Consider the following 16769-nt stretch of genomic DNA (forward strand, 5'->3'; position numbering starts at 1 on the left):
CCACGAACATTAGATCTCTCACCATATACTCTGAACTCTGATCTGAAAACAATAGAACTGTTTGTTATGGACAAGAGACTGTGTCAAGAGGCAGGGCTTTTTAGCTTGGCTTTTTTGTCAGTGCTGACCTGAAAATGGCAGGCTGGGAGTACATACCTTACCTCTCTCCATACACTGGGTACAGCACATGGGAGCCAAGCTTGGAGTTGCACATGCCACTGTGTGACGATATGCCTAAACCCAGGCACTAAATCACTGTGCTCCTCCTCCTTGCATTGCCTTTTGTGTGTGCGTGTGTATGTGTGTGTGTGTGAAAGGAAGACAAAAACGTGGGAACTTCAAAGTGTAACTATAGCAGACCTGCAGATTGTGGCACAGGACAAATAAAATGAAAATGAGAGAGAATGCCAGCAGTAATCCTATTGAATGATAACTTCTCCAATGCTGCTTGGAAAGACAGCAGCACCTATTGAATTTATTGTAATTTTTCCTCCAGATGCCTAAGGACAGACACAGACTACAGCGAGTCAGATATTTATCCAGTGAAGAGAGGTCAAATAATGGACTTAAGCCACAGGAGAGAACATAAAAATTAAATTCTAAGGGTCATGGAGCTGATTACAGGAAGAAGATGGAGCTTTCCAAGATGAGCAACTAGGTTTCATAATGGCGTAAGAATATATTGATGTCAGTCCTGCTAGGATGGGGGACCAGATGATATGGATTAGGAATTCTCTTTCAACACAAGCAGTTGGTATATCCTTACATCCATTCTTTTCCTCTAGAGATAGAGAAAATATAAATTAAATTGAAATCTAATGACCCTAAGTGATTCTCATATAGGCGTATACATTTGTCAAACAGACAAGATTTGTCAACAGACAAGAGAAGACAGCTTGGAATTCAGGAACCAAACATAAAGCTAGATGCCAGCCCCATGGTTGTGTTTGCCTGTGCCTCTGCCTTTGATTCTAACCCATTTTTATCATTGTTTGGTCTCCTTTTTCAGTTCTGCAGAAAACATCATGCAGGGGCAAAGCAATGATCTGGCACTAAAACATCTTCAGCTTCAAAAGGATGAAGAGCCTTCAAGATTAACAGCACTGACTTCACCTGTCCTGCATTCCATGATGCTCTTTCAGTTTTCCACCATTTCATTGCAAAGAGCTGAATAGAAACTGCTTCAGGAAACACCCAAGAAGACAAGGTGCCGGCAACAGGGACAAAAACTGTCCTCTGAGCTTTGTTTCCTGGGGAAACATGGCATTGAAATACACCTTTGTGATGTGATGTTTAACTCATCAAGACTTCTCTTATTTAAGGAATGAAGCTTCATTTAACAATGCTCTTGAGTTGAAGAAGCCAATTTTCTGTATTTTGAGGTGAGCATGAGCTATTGATATTCAATCCACAACAACATTTATTATTTATTTGTAGGTAGTTATTTGTTTCCTATCACTCTCCTCAACTTGATCACGATGACTTGTAAATTCAAACATTAGGAACTGTGGTAGTTACAGAACCCTTGTTATCAAGCTGCTGATCCATGACTTACACAATCCTTAGAGTTAGAACAAGGAGCCACTGCCTGCTAGAGAATAAGCTCATTTGGTCACAGGTCTATCGTTCACACAGAACTGTGTAAATGCAACTAAATCAGGATTCTAGCAGTTCTTGTCTCCACTCAAACCACCATTGTCTTCTTGCACATCAAAGATCCCTGCTTACATCCATCATACCTCTGTGCAGTCTTAACGCCTATTCTCTTTGAAACTTCATGACTAAAATAGTCTTATTTTTCCATCTGGACTGGGAAAGCATACCAAAGTTTTTTAACATACTTACCACTTCCCTTTCATTTGTTTCCTTTTTTAAGAAAATATTTCATCTAGATGAAAGTAAGAGCATAACTTAATCAAAATATTTCAAACACTGGCTCTGCTTATATAAATACATCTTTAAAAACAGAACAAAAAAATTAGACAGCAACAACAACAAAAAAGAAACAAAAAGGAAAAAGAAAGGAAACACTTGGAGTTCTCCCTGAATTAAGATGAAGGAGGCAATCAAAGTAGTATTTTTTGTGTAGGCTGCTTGTGATGCAAAGGACAGCTTAGCTGCAAAATGAAATAAAGCTTCTTCTGCAGAGGAGATGATAACTGATGATTGTTACAAAGCATAGGAGGTTACAATAGCTCGGAGGCTAACAACCATTCTCTTATGATTCAGTGATGTTGAATTTGATCACCTTTTTGTATAAAAACAAAATATCAGAAGCAAAAATTAAGATCCAAAGCATAATTTCCAAACTTTTATAAAGCAGCTTAGATACATCTGAATATGTTCACATTGTATTCATATATGCAAAACCTGTTCAGGCAAACTTATTACTAGCTGCTCAGAGTGCAGGCACAGATTCTATTTGTCTGCACAAATTATTGTTCTCAAAGTGATGCATTCCACTTTATACACTATTCTCAAACATCTCATACTTGGTGTGTTAACTTTCAAACCAAAAAAAGACATATACAGACAAAATGCATGAATTCTAAATATAGCATATAGTCTAAAATTCAGCTAAGAAGGTGACCTAGCACTTCACAAGCCAAATTTAGCTATGCTATAGCTTGATTTTGCCTACTTCTATTCAAGTAAACCTATTTTTTCCTGTTTTTTGGGTTTTTTTTTTGTTTTTGTTTTTGTTTTTTTTTTTTAAGAGGCAAGCATACAGGGAAGAGCGGAAAGAGGCTGTTTAAAAATATTGTATCATCAACATCACCGACACACTATTTTTAAGTTGTTTTATTTAGAATGCACTATTTTTAAAGCTGCTGCACTTAAAAGCAGATTTACTTAACTTCTATGGCAGTCCTAAAATAAGCATCATCTAAATGATCTGAATCAATTAACAAAGACTACAATTAGAAGTCTACTTTTTACACAAATTCAGAAATATTTTTTTGTTTCATCACCAATGTCTGATATTATTAATAAAAAAAAAAATTAAGAATGAAAAGTGGTACTGGGACCTTCTATCTCTCTGAGAAACCTTTGGCTAACAGATGCCCATTCATTTTTGTGTACAAGTCAAACACCTGTCATTAGAGCGCAACACTTTTCACTCAAGGAGTCACTACATCATTTGTGGCTAAACAATCATGCTTGAAATTGCCAGCAGGTGATAGAAAACTAAGATATAGGACACCTAAGCAGGTTTAGTCTGACAGATTAGTTGCTCTTTAAATTGATCATATTCTTGTACTACATAACATTTTTTCTCTACATAGACATACAGGCATTGATTTTGAAAAACCTAAATACTTTATGCTATGCCACTCTGCAACTATGTAAATAGCACACTTGTTAATAAAACAGCTGCATTTGCAGGCAGCCTATTACATATTAAGTGGTCATATGCACAGGAAACTCATTTCACATAGAAACACAGTAAAGGAAAAGTAGTTGATAAAAGCTGATTGAAGGTGAAAGAAGTAAAAATAATTGATTTAGCAATCAGTTTTCAGTTGTTTCAACTAAACATTATATCTCTAAGTTCACTGTTCTAGGTTTTCAGATAGGGACTTCATTTGGTTTTAGATTATGAGAAACATTCCTATGAAAATTGCTATTCTTCAGAAGCATGCTACAAAATTCCTATGTAACATTGTACATGTTACAAAGTATATGCCCTCTTCAAAGCTCAGGTCTGTAAAAGCAATGATTCTTAGAAGAAGCTAATACAATATTACCTTTTTTAGATCTTCTAGAAATGTTTTTCCCCTCCATGAATCCTAGAGCCCCCTACGGACAACTGTCTGATACTCCATACCTGCCTGTTCCCCACCACCACAGTATACAATTGCACAATGAGATCTAATATTAAAGACATCATCACATATGTAAAAGTCTTTAATTGTTTGACAAATCAGCCCTTCTTTTCCAAGAAATTGCTCATCTAGCCATCAAGTGACTGATACAATATCACTTCCTGAGATGCATTCCACAAAATTCCAAAGCTAGCCTACAGCAAGTAACTTATGGAAGAAAGGCAGGCGTAGGGGATAAATTAAGGATTAGAACAGAATGTGCAGTTTCATTTATATCATGTTTGATTTGTGTTTACAATGACAGAGAACTCTTTACCAGCATGAATCTGATGTAACTTCATTAATTTTAGGAGATTCAGAAACAATATTGGAAGACTCATTTAGTGCATAAACTCTTCTGTACATAAAGTCATAGCACTCGGGGAAGGAGTACATAGCTGTGAGTGGCCTCTAAATAATACATCCAATTCTTCTGTCTGCAACTTTTGTTAGTCACTTAGCCAGTTTCCGTGGGCCAGAAGAAGAAATTTTGCTTATCATCTTAACTCCTCTGCAAGTTGGTGCACTTTTATGTAGGTTTAGCGCTTACATTGCTTTAGATATAGAACTGCTAAGAATTACTATGATCACTGTAAGAACAGCATGATTTCAAGATCCAAAGGAGATTTTATAAAAACATTAATGTTCCCTTCCTTCACATACTTCTCTTGAAAACAAAACAGTTACAGTGTTTCCTTGTGTTGAAAGTGAAGGACAAACTCTTTTCACAAGAGTGCATATCACTATCACATTAAGGATCTTCTGTGAAAGCAAAGAGAAAAGACACAGCTACCACCCCTGACTGAAAGTCCCGCTTATCAACTGACTAAATGAAGCAAGGGCCTTCAGTCCCAGCAAATAAATGAGAACCAGCTTTACTGCATCATGCTGATTTATCTCTGCTGTCAGTCCTCATCAGGATACAGTGAAGACCACTTAGGCAAAGAAAAAAAAATACTGTAGGCCCAACCTTTCTGACAAGATAAATTTTTTTGTTTTATTAAAGCAACGAAGAACCAAACAAATAGCATTAAAAAGAAAAAAAATAACCCACATAGCCTGGAAGAGGGTATGTTTGTCAAGGTTGTACTTCTTTTTTCACGGTAACAGGTGTTTCCACTTTGAGAAACTATGTTTTTAAAGAATAACATTTTGAGCATAAATGTAAATCAGTTCACCTTCACAGCAAGTTTCCTGTTTAATTTAATACTACAAATATTATTAAATACTACAAAAATGCAAACAACAGGAGAATTTACGTCTTTTTTTACCCCAGAGGACGCAAGTCTCTGTAATGCTCCATATGGGTACAAAAGGTCTATTTTTGACGGGATCTGAACCTGAGTGCAAGTTTATGCTGCTGTCACAGCTGACTTTGCTTCCAGGTTTCCAGGGTGTAACTCAGCAAAGGGTTAACAGCAAAACACAGCAATGCTACTTCAATCACCAAGACAGCTTAAACCTGATTCAACTTAAGACAATGGGAATCTCTCACATATGTTAAAGGAAACTAGTCCAGAACTTGAATGTAAGGAATCCCATAATAATGGTAAGTAACATCAAGCCAGACAGAACAAAATTATTCAGTTCTTTGCTAGACTCATACAGGGTTAATTCCTCAGTTTTTGCATACAGTGTCGTGCACAATTTGTACAGGCCCCCAAGCCCTTCAGTTCCCTCTGACATCAAAGAGACTGTTTAGCAACATTGTGACTCCTTGAAGGCTATGCTGGAGTGTGCATTAATAATGAATTTAAAAGGAAGAGCAGCACCTATTTGCTAAGTAAACTCTGCTTCCTGAAGCACTTGGGGGTTTCATTAGCAATGACCCTTTCCAGTGCAGGCCAGAGCCAATTCACTTAAACCAGCAACCATTCCTTGCACAAATGCAGTCCCCAATGGCATGGCTACAAGCTATTTTAACATCTAATTCTTTGGCTTTGGTATTTAAAGGACTTCAGCTCTTTCAAGACCAGGGCAAACAAACAGAAACAGCATAAAGATATAATTGTGAAAAAGACAAACCTTTACATGAATCATCCTCAATGGGCTGCTTGAAAGCCGTTATGTCATTGAAAGTGCAAAGAAATAAAACCACTTTATCCTGCTCATTTCGAATTGGAGCAATTTTCACAAAGAACCAGACAGGTGTTCCTGGAAAAAAAAACATATCAAAAAGTTGGTCACTGTTAGGCAGAACAGTAAATGTGCTAGTTTAGATGTTTATACTTCAAAATCAGCCATATGTAAATGTTACTTTAATGTTGGGTTTTTCTGCAAACACCTATTAGGAAAAATGACAAAGCAGCTGACAAGAGCGTTAGTTAAGTTCTCTGCTCTGCCTCTGATCAGCTTTTAATCTTCAGGAATCACTCGCTATTTCCAGGTTTCATCTATCAAAGCAAATACTTGAACTTATTAAGTGCTTTGTGATCTCCTGAAAGAAAGTCCCATGTACTTGCAAAGGGAGCACACAACAGTCTTGTTGGTTCTATGCAGAACTTGAGAACACACCAACTGTGCCTAGACCATGACCATAATTCAGAGTCTCAACTCAAGAGCATGACCAGTTTGGTTGATCTTATACTTCTCTGCAAACAGGGAGCACCATTCCCTAACAACTACATCAGCCTACATCAGCTTCAAGGGCCAGGCTCCAGGAGATCTGGTCGAGTCTGCACATCCTCCCATGCAAGGGAAATCCTTTGAAATCCGCCTTTCAGCTTGCTCACAATCACTCTAGTGTGAAGCAAGACTCCACTGAATTCAGGAGAGAACAAGCCGTCAGGACCAGACCATGGGCTGTCGATGGGAGTAAGTTGTACTGCATGAAACTGTACTCTTCTAATTACTGCAGTAGATAAACTACTAATGAAAACTGCTTGAGAGATTAGAGCCTGCACATCACAGGAAAAGATGATCCCAGATAATGACCCTTCAGATGCTGCTGTCAATTTTCCTTGACATCTTTCCACACAGATCACCTTGAGGAGAGAAACTGTCAGTCAGCCCTGCCTTTCTATATTTCTAGCAGTTCTTCTGAGGCTGCTGAAAAGACCCTAGTGATAGCAATGAAGTTCCACGTAACAAGACGGTATCTACCCGTCTTGTTTCACAGGAGTCACCACAGTGATTTTAGTGATATTTGAGTATAAACTGATTGGAGGACTCAGAACAAAGCAGTTGGCTCCTGTATGTCATAACCTGGCCTCCTTGAAGGCACCGTTTTTCAGTCTGCAGTCTTAACTTTGGTCATAAAAGGATGACTCCTTCAACAGTGAGGTACATGGCAAACAAGACACTCAAGGGTCACCAGGCCTGGGCCTGCAGGGAGCTTGTACATGAGTTTTCAGATTGTCCCTACACCCTCAATGATGATGAAAAAACTTACTGTTGCTTTTGCAGGCATAAGTAGTAAGAGCCAAAGAGAGGATTCAGGCTTGCTTGCTGTAAGCAACATTTCTCGAGTGTCCCTTGTGAGCCACGTTTAGAGAGAAGGGTCTACATACCAGGGGCCAATATAAGATGTAAAAATCAGCAGGATTTTGGCCATCTGGGAAAGCCAGAATAAACAGCACCACACGTAATTTTTGTCACTCATGCAGGAAATTCTATTTTAGAAAGGGTAATCTTAGAAGACTATTTCTTTTCTTTCTCAATCACAGGACCCTCCTCCAGGCTAGAGATCAGAGTCTCTTTCACCTGAATTGCTCAGTATTTTAACATGAGTACTACATGGTATATTTCATGCAATAGTTAGTTACAACAAGGGGCACTTGTGCTTCCTGACTGTCAAAGGGTCACAAGGAAACCTCAGGTAGTTCACAAGTTACTGTTCAGCAAAGCAAGCAAAGGCAGCTCTTCTTCCAAATATGTTAATAAAACAGAAGTTGTTGCTACCAGTGCCTCACCTGGCTGTTACTCATCCACTGTGCTTAGCAATCTTTTCTGGCCACAGAAAGCCAAGGCATCTCCAAGACCCACGGACAACTTCCATAAATGAAGTTCAATTCCTAAGGCTCCCACTGTGCCTGCATAGCACAGGCAGTTTCAAACCCTGGCTGAGATTCCATGCCATATGTACAGCCACCTCTATAAACAGCAGGGTATATGATACATGGAGGCCTCTGCTCAAAAAGCAGAGAAATCCAGATGGAATCGCTGATGGCCATTTCTGGAGCATGCCTGCATGGCAGAAAGTATTTGGGGGGTCAATTTTTTTTTTTTTTTTTTTTTATTTTAAGAGTTAGCATTCCTGAACAACCCCTTCCAATAAAGTATGAGCAAACAAAAATGCTAAATGCAAGAAAAGGTTCAGCAAAGTAACTGTGCCAGTAAAATCATCACTAACTTGCTAATGAGCTTAGAAGACACTGCCACAAAGGAGCCAACAGCAATTTTCAAGACAGTAACACCCTTTACACTACCCTCTCTCAGGAGCTCCTAAAATTGCCTATCACCCTTTCTTCTTGCCTACTTGTTTCTCCCATCTTCACATGTGAACTATTCTGAGGCTGATCAAATCCATATCTTGCTTTTACACAGACTCCTTGGTGACTAATTGCTTTTTATTTCACCCACTTCAACACCCTCCACTAACACTGCAACTTTTTAATCAGCCAGGATCTCCATCTACATGTACTTGCTTTTTTGATTAGGAATTTTCTCCCCCTCCCCAAAACCACTTTGTATTGTTTTGCTACTTCAAGCTATAGCCATTCTACAGCCATGTTGCTATGGGCTGCACATAATACTAACCTTCATAGCATTGAGGCTGAATTACATACTCAGCTTCATCTCTGCCTCTCACTACTATAAAAATGTATTACCCTGCTTTTAAAGATGCTGTACATATCACAGAAACAGAATGGATGTGGTTCACCCTCTTATTCTGGCTATTTGACAGATGCATGCTGTCATCTTCTCTATGATTATGGTATGATATGGTGTTGCAAGATTTTTCTAACATGTTCTGAATGCAGCAAGAGGAAAGACTTTTCCTGATAACCTGTAGAAGGCTGCTGCAGGGCAAGGAGCTTGTATCAGCAGGGTTCTTGCTTTCTGACTCCCTTGACTCCCACTCCTGTGCTGCACTATTTATAGTAAAAAGGAAAACAAAACACTGTTTTACCTAGAACCAAGTGTAGATCTTAGTGATGTGCCCCGCAGACAATGAGAAAGAGCCAGATATCCTTGATAGCTAAAAGTAGGCGGTTTTGATGACTGTCACTATTTGGGTACCTTTATAATTTCCAGAGCATCAGAGTGTCACAAACAGGGTGTATTCCAGGGCAGAATGTAAAATCAAGGTGGCACACGTGGTCTGTGTAAATCATCTTCCAGTTTTGGATCTACACAGTAACACAGCAACAGCAGAAATAAGTAGATGGCAAATTCTGCCAGGCCATGTATCTGCCTCCACAACATTATTCAGTATTTTTCCCTGCAGTGTGTTTCCAACCATCCTGGCAGTCTCTTTTGTGAATAGAAGACAAGTGGATATAAAAATACAATCATGAGGTGAGTGCTCACAGTGGTGGGCTACATGGGCTTTCCACAGTGCTCTGCAACCAGGAGCTCATTCATAGCGTAACTGGGATCTGAACTGTGGGAACATACTGAAAGGCTCAGCCAAGATGTGGCTGCGCTCAGCTTTTTTCCTGCATACTGGTTTAATTATCAGAAGAATTTTACTTTTTAAACATTAAACAGTTTATTTAACTATTAAACAGGAAAGCTTAAAGTATAAACCACTTATAAATCAAGTTGGAAACTAGAATTTCAACCTCCTACAGGCAGCCCTAATACTCTTGGTGTCAAAGCGGATGTCCCTGCTCAGCCAGACAATCACTACTGGTATGAGGCACAAAGCCATTTTAATGAAAAATGGTGATTTTCAGATTCAGCCTATGGGTTATATTCAGGCAGTGAAACTGCAGCATATTTCAGAGCTCTCACAGCAAAACAAGAGTAACATCCCCATATGCCCCCAGTCTGCATTGATGTACAGCCACACGGAAACTGTTTACCAGTGTTTCCAACAATACATCTACTTTCATTTACATTTTGTGTTCAGTTCTGGCAAGCTCTCTCACTGGTGAAGTTCAATGATAATGCCAATGCACAAACAAAGAAGTAAATTCTCATGAGCCACATTGGCTTCTGTTAGATTTGGAATCAACAGTGAAAGAATCCAGAGTTTGTCTAATGGCATAGTACCAATCCTGCTAGAAAAGGGAATGTCACTTCAAAACTGGTAGAGAAGCAGTGTGAACAACTGGGGACAAATTAAAATATACAATGAACTTCTGACAGTAGCCATAGGACCAGCCTGTCTTGTGATACCAAAGTTAAGTAGCTAATTTCAGAATTACCAGATGCAGGTCTTAATATTATTCACTGGCCTGAGCACAGTACTTGCAATGTTGCCTTAAAGGCAAGACTATTTTAAGAGCTGTGATTCAAGTCCCAAGTCTTCTCCAGACTAACACACAGTAAATGTCTCTACACCTTATAATTTCCCATCTCTAACACAAATACTACTGTCTCTTGCCTCTCCTCTTTTTCAGTCCTGTGTATTTCAACAGTGGCATGTTCAACCCCTTGCTGAGCAGGAACACCAGCATTTAACATGCTATTTAACTTTGGTTGAGGTCCTTCAGAAACTCCCATAGTATCAAAGTGAATGAGATGTTAAAGGTCTATTCCGGCTTCTCCCCCTGAGCATACTGATGACCTCTCTTTCAGTTTTTCCTCCTGTCAAGTGAAAATAGGCTATAATGAAAATCAAATCACTGTCTAAATATGCTCTTTCCCCATACCTAGAACAATTTAACCAAAGAGGCCAGCTGTTTTTCAAAACTACAAAAAGCACATTGTTTAAGTAAAACTGCAATATATAATTTTTCTTCCCACAAAGTAAAACAAAATTAATTTATAAATACAATGAAAAATTACATTTTGACAATTCAGCCAACACCTTCACTGCCCTTTCTGAATGGGGCAACTTTCCTCAAAGCTGCACAACCTCTGCATTACTTGATAATGTCTCAATCAGTCATCAGACACATGCTGTGTCTCCACCAATTCCTACATGGAGTGATGCAGACAGTAGGACTTCAGTTATATAAACAGCACGGCTGACCACTGCAGTCACCCCCTTTGGAGTTTCCCTTATGCCAAGGTACTCAGTATGAGATTGTTTCTCTCTTTCCCACACAGACCAAATAGTTTGTCCAGTATCAAACTAGCAAAAGAGCTGATGAGGTGTGATCAGGAGGAGTTAGGCAAGCCACTATATCCACACAGATTTTAACTAGGAGCACAGAGGACCCTGTGACATTTGACCATGCAAGACAAAGAGCAAAAGTCTTCCTATAGACTCTACCTTCTAGCAGAGTGTGCACTGAATGAGAACAAACCAACTCAGTAGGTAGCTCACCACTCTGTGCCAAAACTAATAGACCTTAACATACATTTGCAGCACTTTAAAAGCTGTTACCTTCATGTCTTCCGCATCTGGTGCTGCTGTGCTCTGGCACCTAATGCTTCTAAAGGTCAGATCTTTACATGCTAAGATAAGGAAAATCTATTTCAGTCCCCAAAGGTGGAATCACTATGCACAGGGGTTATCCTATGACACTGAAACAACACAGTAGGAAAAAGGTTCAGCACACACCTTTATACTGCAGCAGTGTTGATATGGTTTACCTTATTCTGAGTTCTCTGAAGAACAGAAAGTGAGTATAAAGAAGGGAAAGAGACAGGGAAGTCTTGAAATCTTTTTTCCATTTACCCCAGATAAAATATTTAAGGATTACGACTGGGAGGTCTTACTGTTCTGTATACGTTTGAGATGACAGCAGGTCTTGCTTGCCAGCACATTTGAAAATGACAAGATCAATGGGAATTATCAGTTTTATGAATCCAAAATACTCAGATTTGCCCTTGCTGAAAGTAACTGAACTCATGCAGATGGATTTCACAGAAGAGGAGAGGCAGGTGTGCATACTGCTTGACAAATATGGAGCTACATTTCAATGGCGGGCTCAGAAGGATACATGCCACTTTATTCCAACACCCTCATTCTTTCCTGCCTCTGGTCCTATGCAATGATTTGGTTTAGCAAAGGTTTCCATCTGGAGACACTACAGGCACAGCTCACACAAATATTAATGGTTTTGAATGGTCTTAACCAATAACAATTATGAGACACTCTCCCTAGTGGTGGGCAATCACAAGTGTACCACCCTGAAGTGAATTTTGCTCTCTATAAATTAGGATGGAGCTGTTTGTCTGGTTTTTAACTTCTGTAGAAAACACTGGTCCCAAAGATAAGTGCAAGTAGAATCTGCCAAATCACTATTTTGGTCTTATTTGTCATTCTTTGACATCTAAAAGCCTTCTAAGACGTTGCGGGGGGACGGTGCGTGTGTTAAAAAAATATATCCAACAAAAAAAAAAAAACAAAAAACCCACACAAATATTCGTGTTATTAAATTTGTTAAACATTCAAGCACCCAGAAAACCAGGGAAGTGAACCCCAGCACAAACTGAAAGTGATGACTAGCCTTTGGGACCCTCACCATAATATGTATACTCGGAGAAGAACCACTGCTTATCCAAACCACTTTGCAGTGTGCAAAACAATTACCTACAGCCAAGCCTTTGGCTGCTGCCATTCCACTGGCCTCACCTGTAGAAAACCTCTGAGGAAAAAAAAAAAAAAAAAAAGGTGCCTTATCACTCTCTGCAACACTGCTGCAGACCATAAGCAATGGGAATGTCTTTGTTCAGTCAGGGGACAACTGAAGACTCTTTGTATCTCTTCATGCATTTTAGTTTTGAGGAGTCCAGCCCACTTCAGATATTCTTCCACTGAAGCAGATCAAGTACTGCATAGAAAAGGGGATTAGATTTCAAATGGGCACCACCTCTTCAGAGGCAGATAGAAGCAAGTAAATTTATATTCTTACAAAAATTTACTTCAGCAATAATGGAAGCAAGTGCATCTAGAAGCCTTCTTTTGCACTGCTTGTAACCCAGACCTATGTTGTAGATGGAAAACTAGGCAATGAAAGTCCAAGTTTAAATTACTCAGCCATTTTAATTTATGAGGCTGACCATAAAGTGTAAAAACCTAGTAAATGGCTGTCAAAGTCACATAAAAAGTTAGATGGTTAAGCTGCATCAGTTCAAATAAGCTAAGATATGACTAAGACTAGATACAAAATATTTTCTAATACATTAGGCCATATCCTTCCTTGGTGTAAGTTAACATAACTCCACTGATTTCAGTAAGACTTAGCAATGCTTTGATTTTCCCATATAAAAATAATACTTCCAGCATCACTGGACACTCACGTCTAATCAAACAATGGAACTGAAGCTCTCGCATGAAATTACTGTCAACCTTGCCTGTTGTCATTTTGCAGTCCAGATTAAAGAAAGCTTTCACTTTGTCTCCTTCCAGATATGACCATGAATCCCTACTGAATGCAACAGGATGGCATCAGAGCAACAATGACAAAAATCTGGTGGCTGTGCACCCACTTGCTCCAATTGCTTCCAATTATCCTGAATGATCTCTGCATTTCTAGGAAGCAGTTATTCCAGAGAATAACAATGATCACCACATATCTGCTAAGTAATCAAGGGCATAGCCCAAGGAACCATCAAATCTCTATTGCATCTTAACTTCGAGTTCTGAAAAGAGGAAGGATAGTCACTTTTGGATGGAGGGAGGGCTGGACAGAGAAAGGGGAGGCCAGGGTAGAGACAATATCCGTAAAAGCAAACATGAAGGCAGCAGAAAATTGTATCATACTTCTGAATACAGCAACCTATGTTGTTTCTAGAGTTGACACTGTGAATTGCAATGAGGCTGGTGGACGGGGTATTCTTATCAGACAAGCAAGCGCTTACTAGTACTGTGTCATGGAGTGTCTAGCACTCCATGGAGCGTCATGTCAAAAAAAAAACCCCTGTCACTTCTAGTAGCATTATTAAGTGTCTCAATCTATTGTCGACATGTCTAGTGAAAGATCAGGACATAATTGTTACTCAGATAGAAAAAGAGAGAAATGAGTGCTGCTCATAAAGATACAAGATGAAGATGGACCTGCACTAGCAACATCATAGTTAACTTGGAACTCCTGCTTGTTTTCCTTTTTTCCCCCCCCAAAAAGGATAGAGATTGTATTGTTAAAACAGCTGGAAGTACATTAAATGTGTAGGCTGTGGAAAATGTACCAATTATTGAGCAACACAAAAATGGAAGAAAAACTTGCTATTTATCATGACTGTTAGTTTATAGGGAGGGAGTGGACAGGTAAAGAACAACAAAAATCTATTTCCTGTCTAATTTACTGGCTAATTTGAAGAATAAAACCAGAATGAGTAAAGAATACAGAGACAAAAAAAAGAAACAAAGAGCAGGAAAAAAGATGTCTAAAAATTCAGGGTCCTTTCCAAAACCTTCAAATTGAGAGTAGGTTGAAACCAATTATGTTCATTGCCCAAGCAGGCAACTGTCATAGTTGCAGGCAGAGATAAGGTGACCACAAAGGCACGACCACTTAGTCTGGGTGCTAAGTGACTGGTAGACAAGATGCTGTTTTTCTATGATGTGGCTTACTCTGAGGAAAAGCTCCAGGATGTTCCCTTTTTGGTATTTTTTCAGTTACAACTCTAGTGTTATTAGTCAGTCTCTGTAACAGTAGTTAATGTACCTCTAAAGCTACAAATCTAACAAACATAAAAGCACTGCGTTTTGTTAAAAGCAAGCTCTGTGCTTTCCTTTCTCCCGTGCCTGTGACCCTTTGTGAACACAGCAGAATCATCGCAGCTCTGCTTTTTGGCATGTCGCACAACACAGCTTCTGCACAGCTGGACTTTGTTCTAGACCGCCTCTCCTCAGGGAAATACACAGCAGGGCGGGAAGCATTCCTCACTCCAGAGTTACCTTGCTTTAATTCTGCATAAAAGACAGAGGCTCCAGGCTCTACAACAGGCCATATGCTGCAGCAATGACAGAAGAGTAGCTGCATAGCCTCTTGGTGCCAAATCACTGCTAACTAAGAGAGAATTCCAGACACTCCTAGATCCCATGACTGCAGTTTATTTACATGGCGTTGAATGCATAGATGTGAGCTACATATAGTCCCTACAGCCACTAACTGAACTAGGAACAGAAAATCAGCTTTAAGAAATAGGTAAACATTGGAGACAGGTAACACTAGAAGGAAAAAAGCACAAACGCCATTCAGATAGCGCATATAGCTTTTCAAATGAGTTGGACCAGCAAAGCCGTGCTCCAGAAGAGCCCTGAGCAACGGCAGCATGTCAGAGGTCATGATGCTTTGAACAGGCTAAAAAGAGAAGGAAAAGATTAGAAGAGAGATGAAAGAAAAATCCCTCAAGGATATTTTTTTTCCTCTCTAAAAGATAAAAAACAATTCCATGTATTTTGCACCATCACTCCTTACAAGAACAGATTAATTCTGATAGAAAACAAGCAGCTCGACACATCCACAGTACTAGCATACATAAGTATTATCTTTTAGCTTTTGTGAAGCGCCTGTGGTTCTCTCACCAAAATCCATCAGTACTAGCTGGTCATTTCAACAGAAATACCAATGGTTCACACATACAGATAGATTGGATAACTTTTCCCCAGAAAACTGGTCTTTCTAACAAGAAAGAAAACAGCAATAAGGTTGACTGTCAAAAATTACATCATAGCAGTTATATTTTGTGGTTAAAGTCCCCCATGCCCACTAACGTAGAACTGATCAAATTGATCATCACGGCTGTAATGGGAAGGAGCTGCTAACAGGATGCTCCTGCAAGGTACTCTCCCCTGTAAATAGACACTACCAGTTTCATGATTAGAAAGCGAAATTGTCAAGAGCAAAATAAGTTACAGAATGCAGACTTTCAGCTTAACATTTGACCAGGCTAAAGACCTCAGTGTATTTACACTTCAGGTGACATTAAGTAGATGAAAATAACTGTGCCAAGACATAGTCCACAATAGATGGGGCAACAAGTTTTGGGCAAGTAGTTCATCTGTTGATGTGCAGTTACAGACAGACTGGAACTCCTAGGAAAAAAATCATATCCCAATTAAGGAAATTTTGTCCAAAACAAAAGACAGTTTCATCTGAAAACTTCGGTAGTTCAGCTGCTAACACAAAAGATGGGTTCTTTTTTATTCCAAAACTACATCCAAATACTGGCTTTGCTATATCGACTTTTTAAAAATTTAAAAAGTATGTTCTCTGTAATAGAAATCATTTACACAAACCTAGTTTGTGTATTATCATTGCGGATGGAATCTTGAATGTTGTCATAAAGCATCACACACAAATTGCTCTACACATCAGAACAAATTAGAGAGCTTCGTCTGGATCCCTGAGTGACTCTCAACCCTAGTGTTCTCATTTTTCCATTGTAGATCAGCTAGTAGAACTGGGGCTTATTTAGCCCTAGATAAAGCACGGTCCTCCAGGCTGACAGAATTGCCGTTTACACTATAATTTAAAACAACTTTACACACCTACGTTAACAAACCAAGCAACTACTTACTGTTCTTCTTGTACATCAAGATTTCAAAGGAGTTCATCTCATAGTTCTCAAATGTTTGCCGGACCTTGTCAATTGTATCTTTGTCTGTCAGCTCTCCATACATAAAACTGCAAATAAAGCAAGAAATTCAAGTCAGATGCTAGACAAAGACACAAAGCCATTTGTTTACAGTGTGAAAAAAACCTATTTGGAAATAGCCCTTCTTTGATTTTGTTTCACCTGGAAAGCATATTTGACAGATGCAGCCCCAGGAGATAAAAGACAAAACTGGAATAAACAGATTACTTTTCTCCTCAAGCAACAAGCACAACACTA

At 39.1% G+C, this 16769-nt stretch overlaps 1 protein-coding gene across 3 annotated transcripts in view; it reads right to left on the reverse strand.

Moving 5' to 3' along the window:
- The window catches only part of KCNH1 (potassium voltage-gated channel subfamily H member 1), a 186327-nt gene that overhangs the window by 155857 nt on the left and 13701 nt on the right, over positions 1–16769 (reverse strand). For all 3 annotated transcript variants that reach the window (XR_007510151.1, XR_007510152.1, XM_049833989.1), the window contains exons 3-4: positions 16455–16561; positions 5892–6020 (exon numbers count right to left, since the gene is read on the reverse strand). Coding sequence is in view for 1 of the 3 variants with exons in the window: in XM_049833989.1 (XP_049689946.1) it covers positions 5892–6020; positions 16455–16561 (236 nt within the window). In the remaining 2 variants the exon portion in view is untranslated. The remainder of the gene's footprint in view (positions 1–5891; positions 6021–16454; positions 16562–16769) is intronic.

Source organism: Accipiter gentilis, chromosome 30 (assembly GCF_929443795.1).
Source record: "Accipiter gentilis chromosome 30, bAccGen1.1, whole genome shotgun sequence".
NCBI lineage: Eukaryota > Metazoa > Chordata > Aves > Accipitriformes > Accipitridae > Astur > Astur gentilis.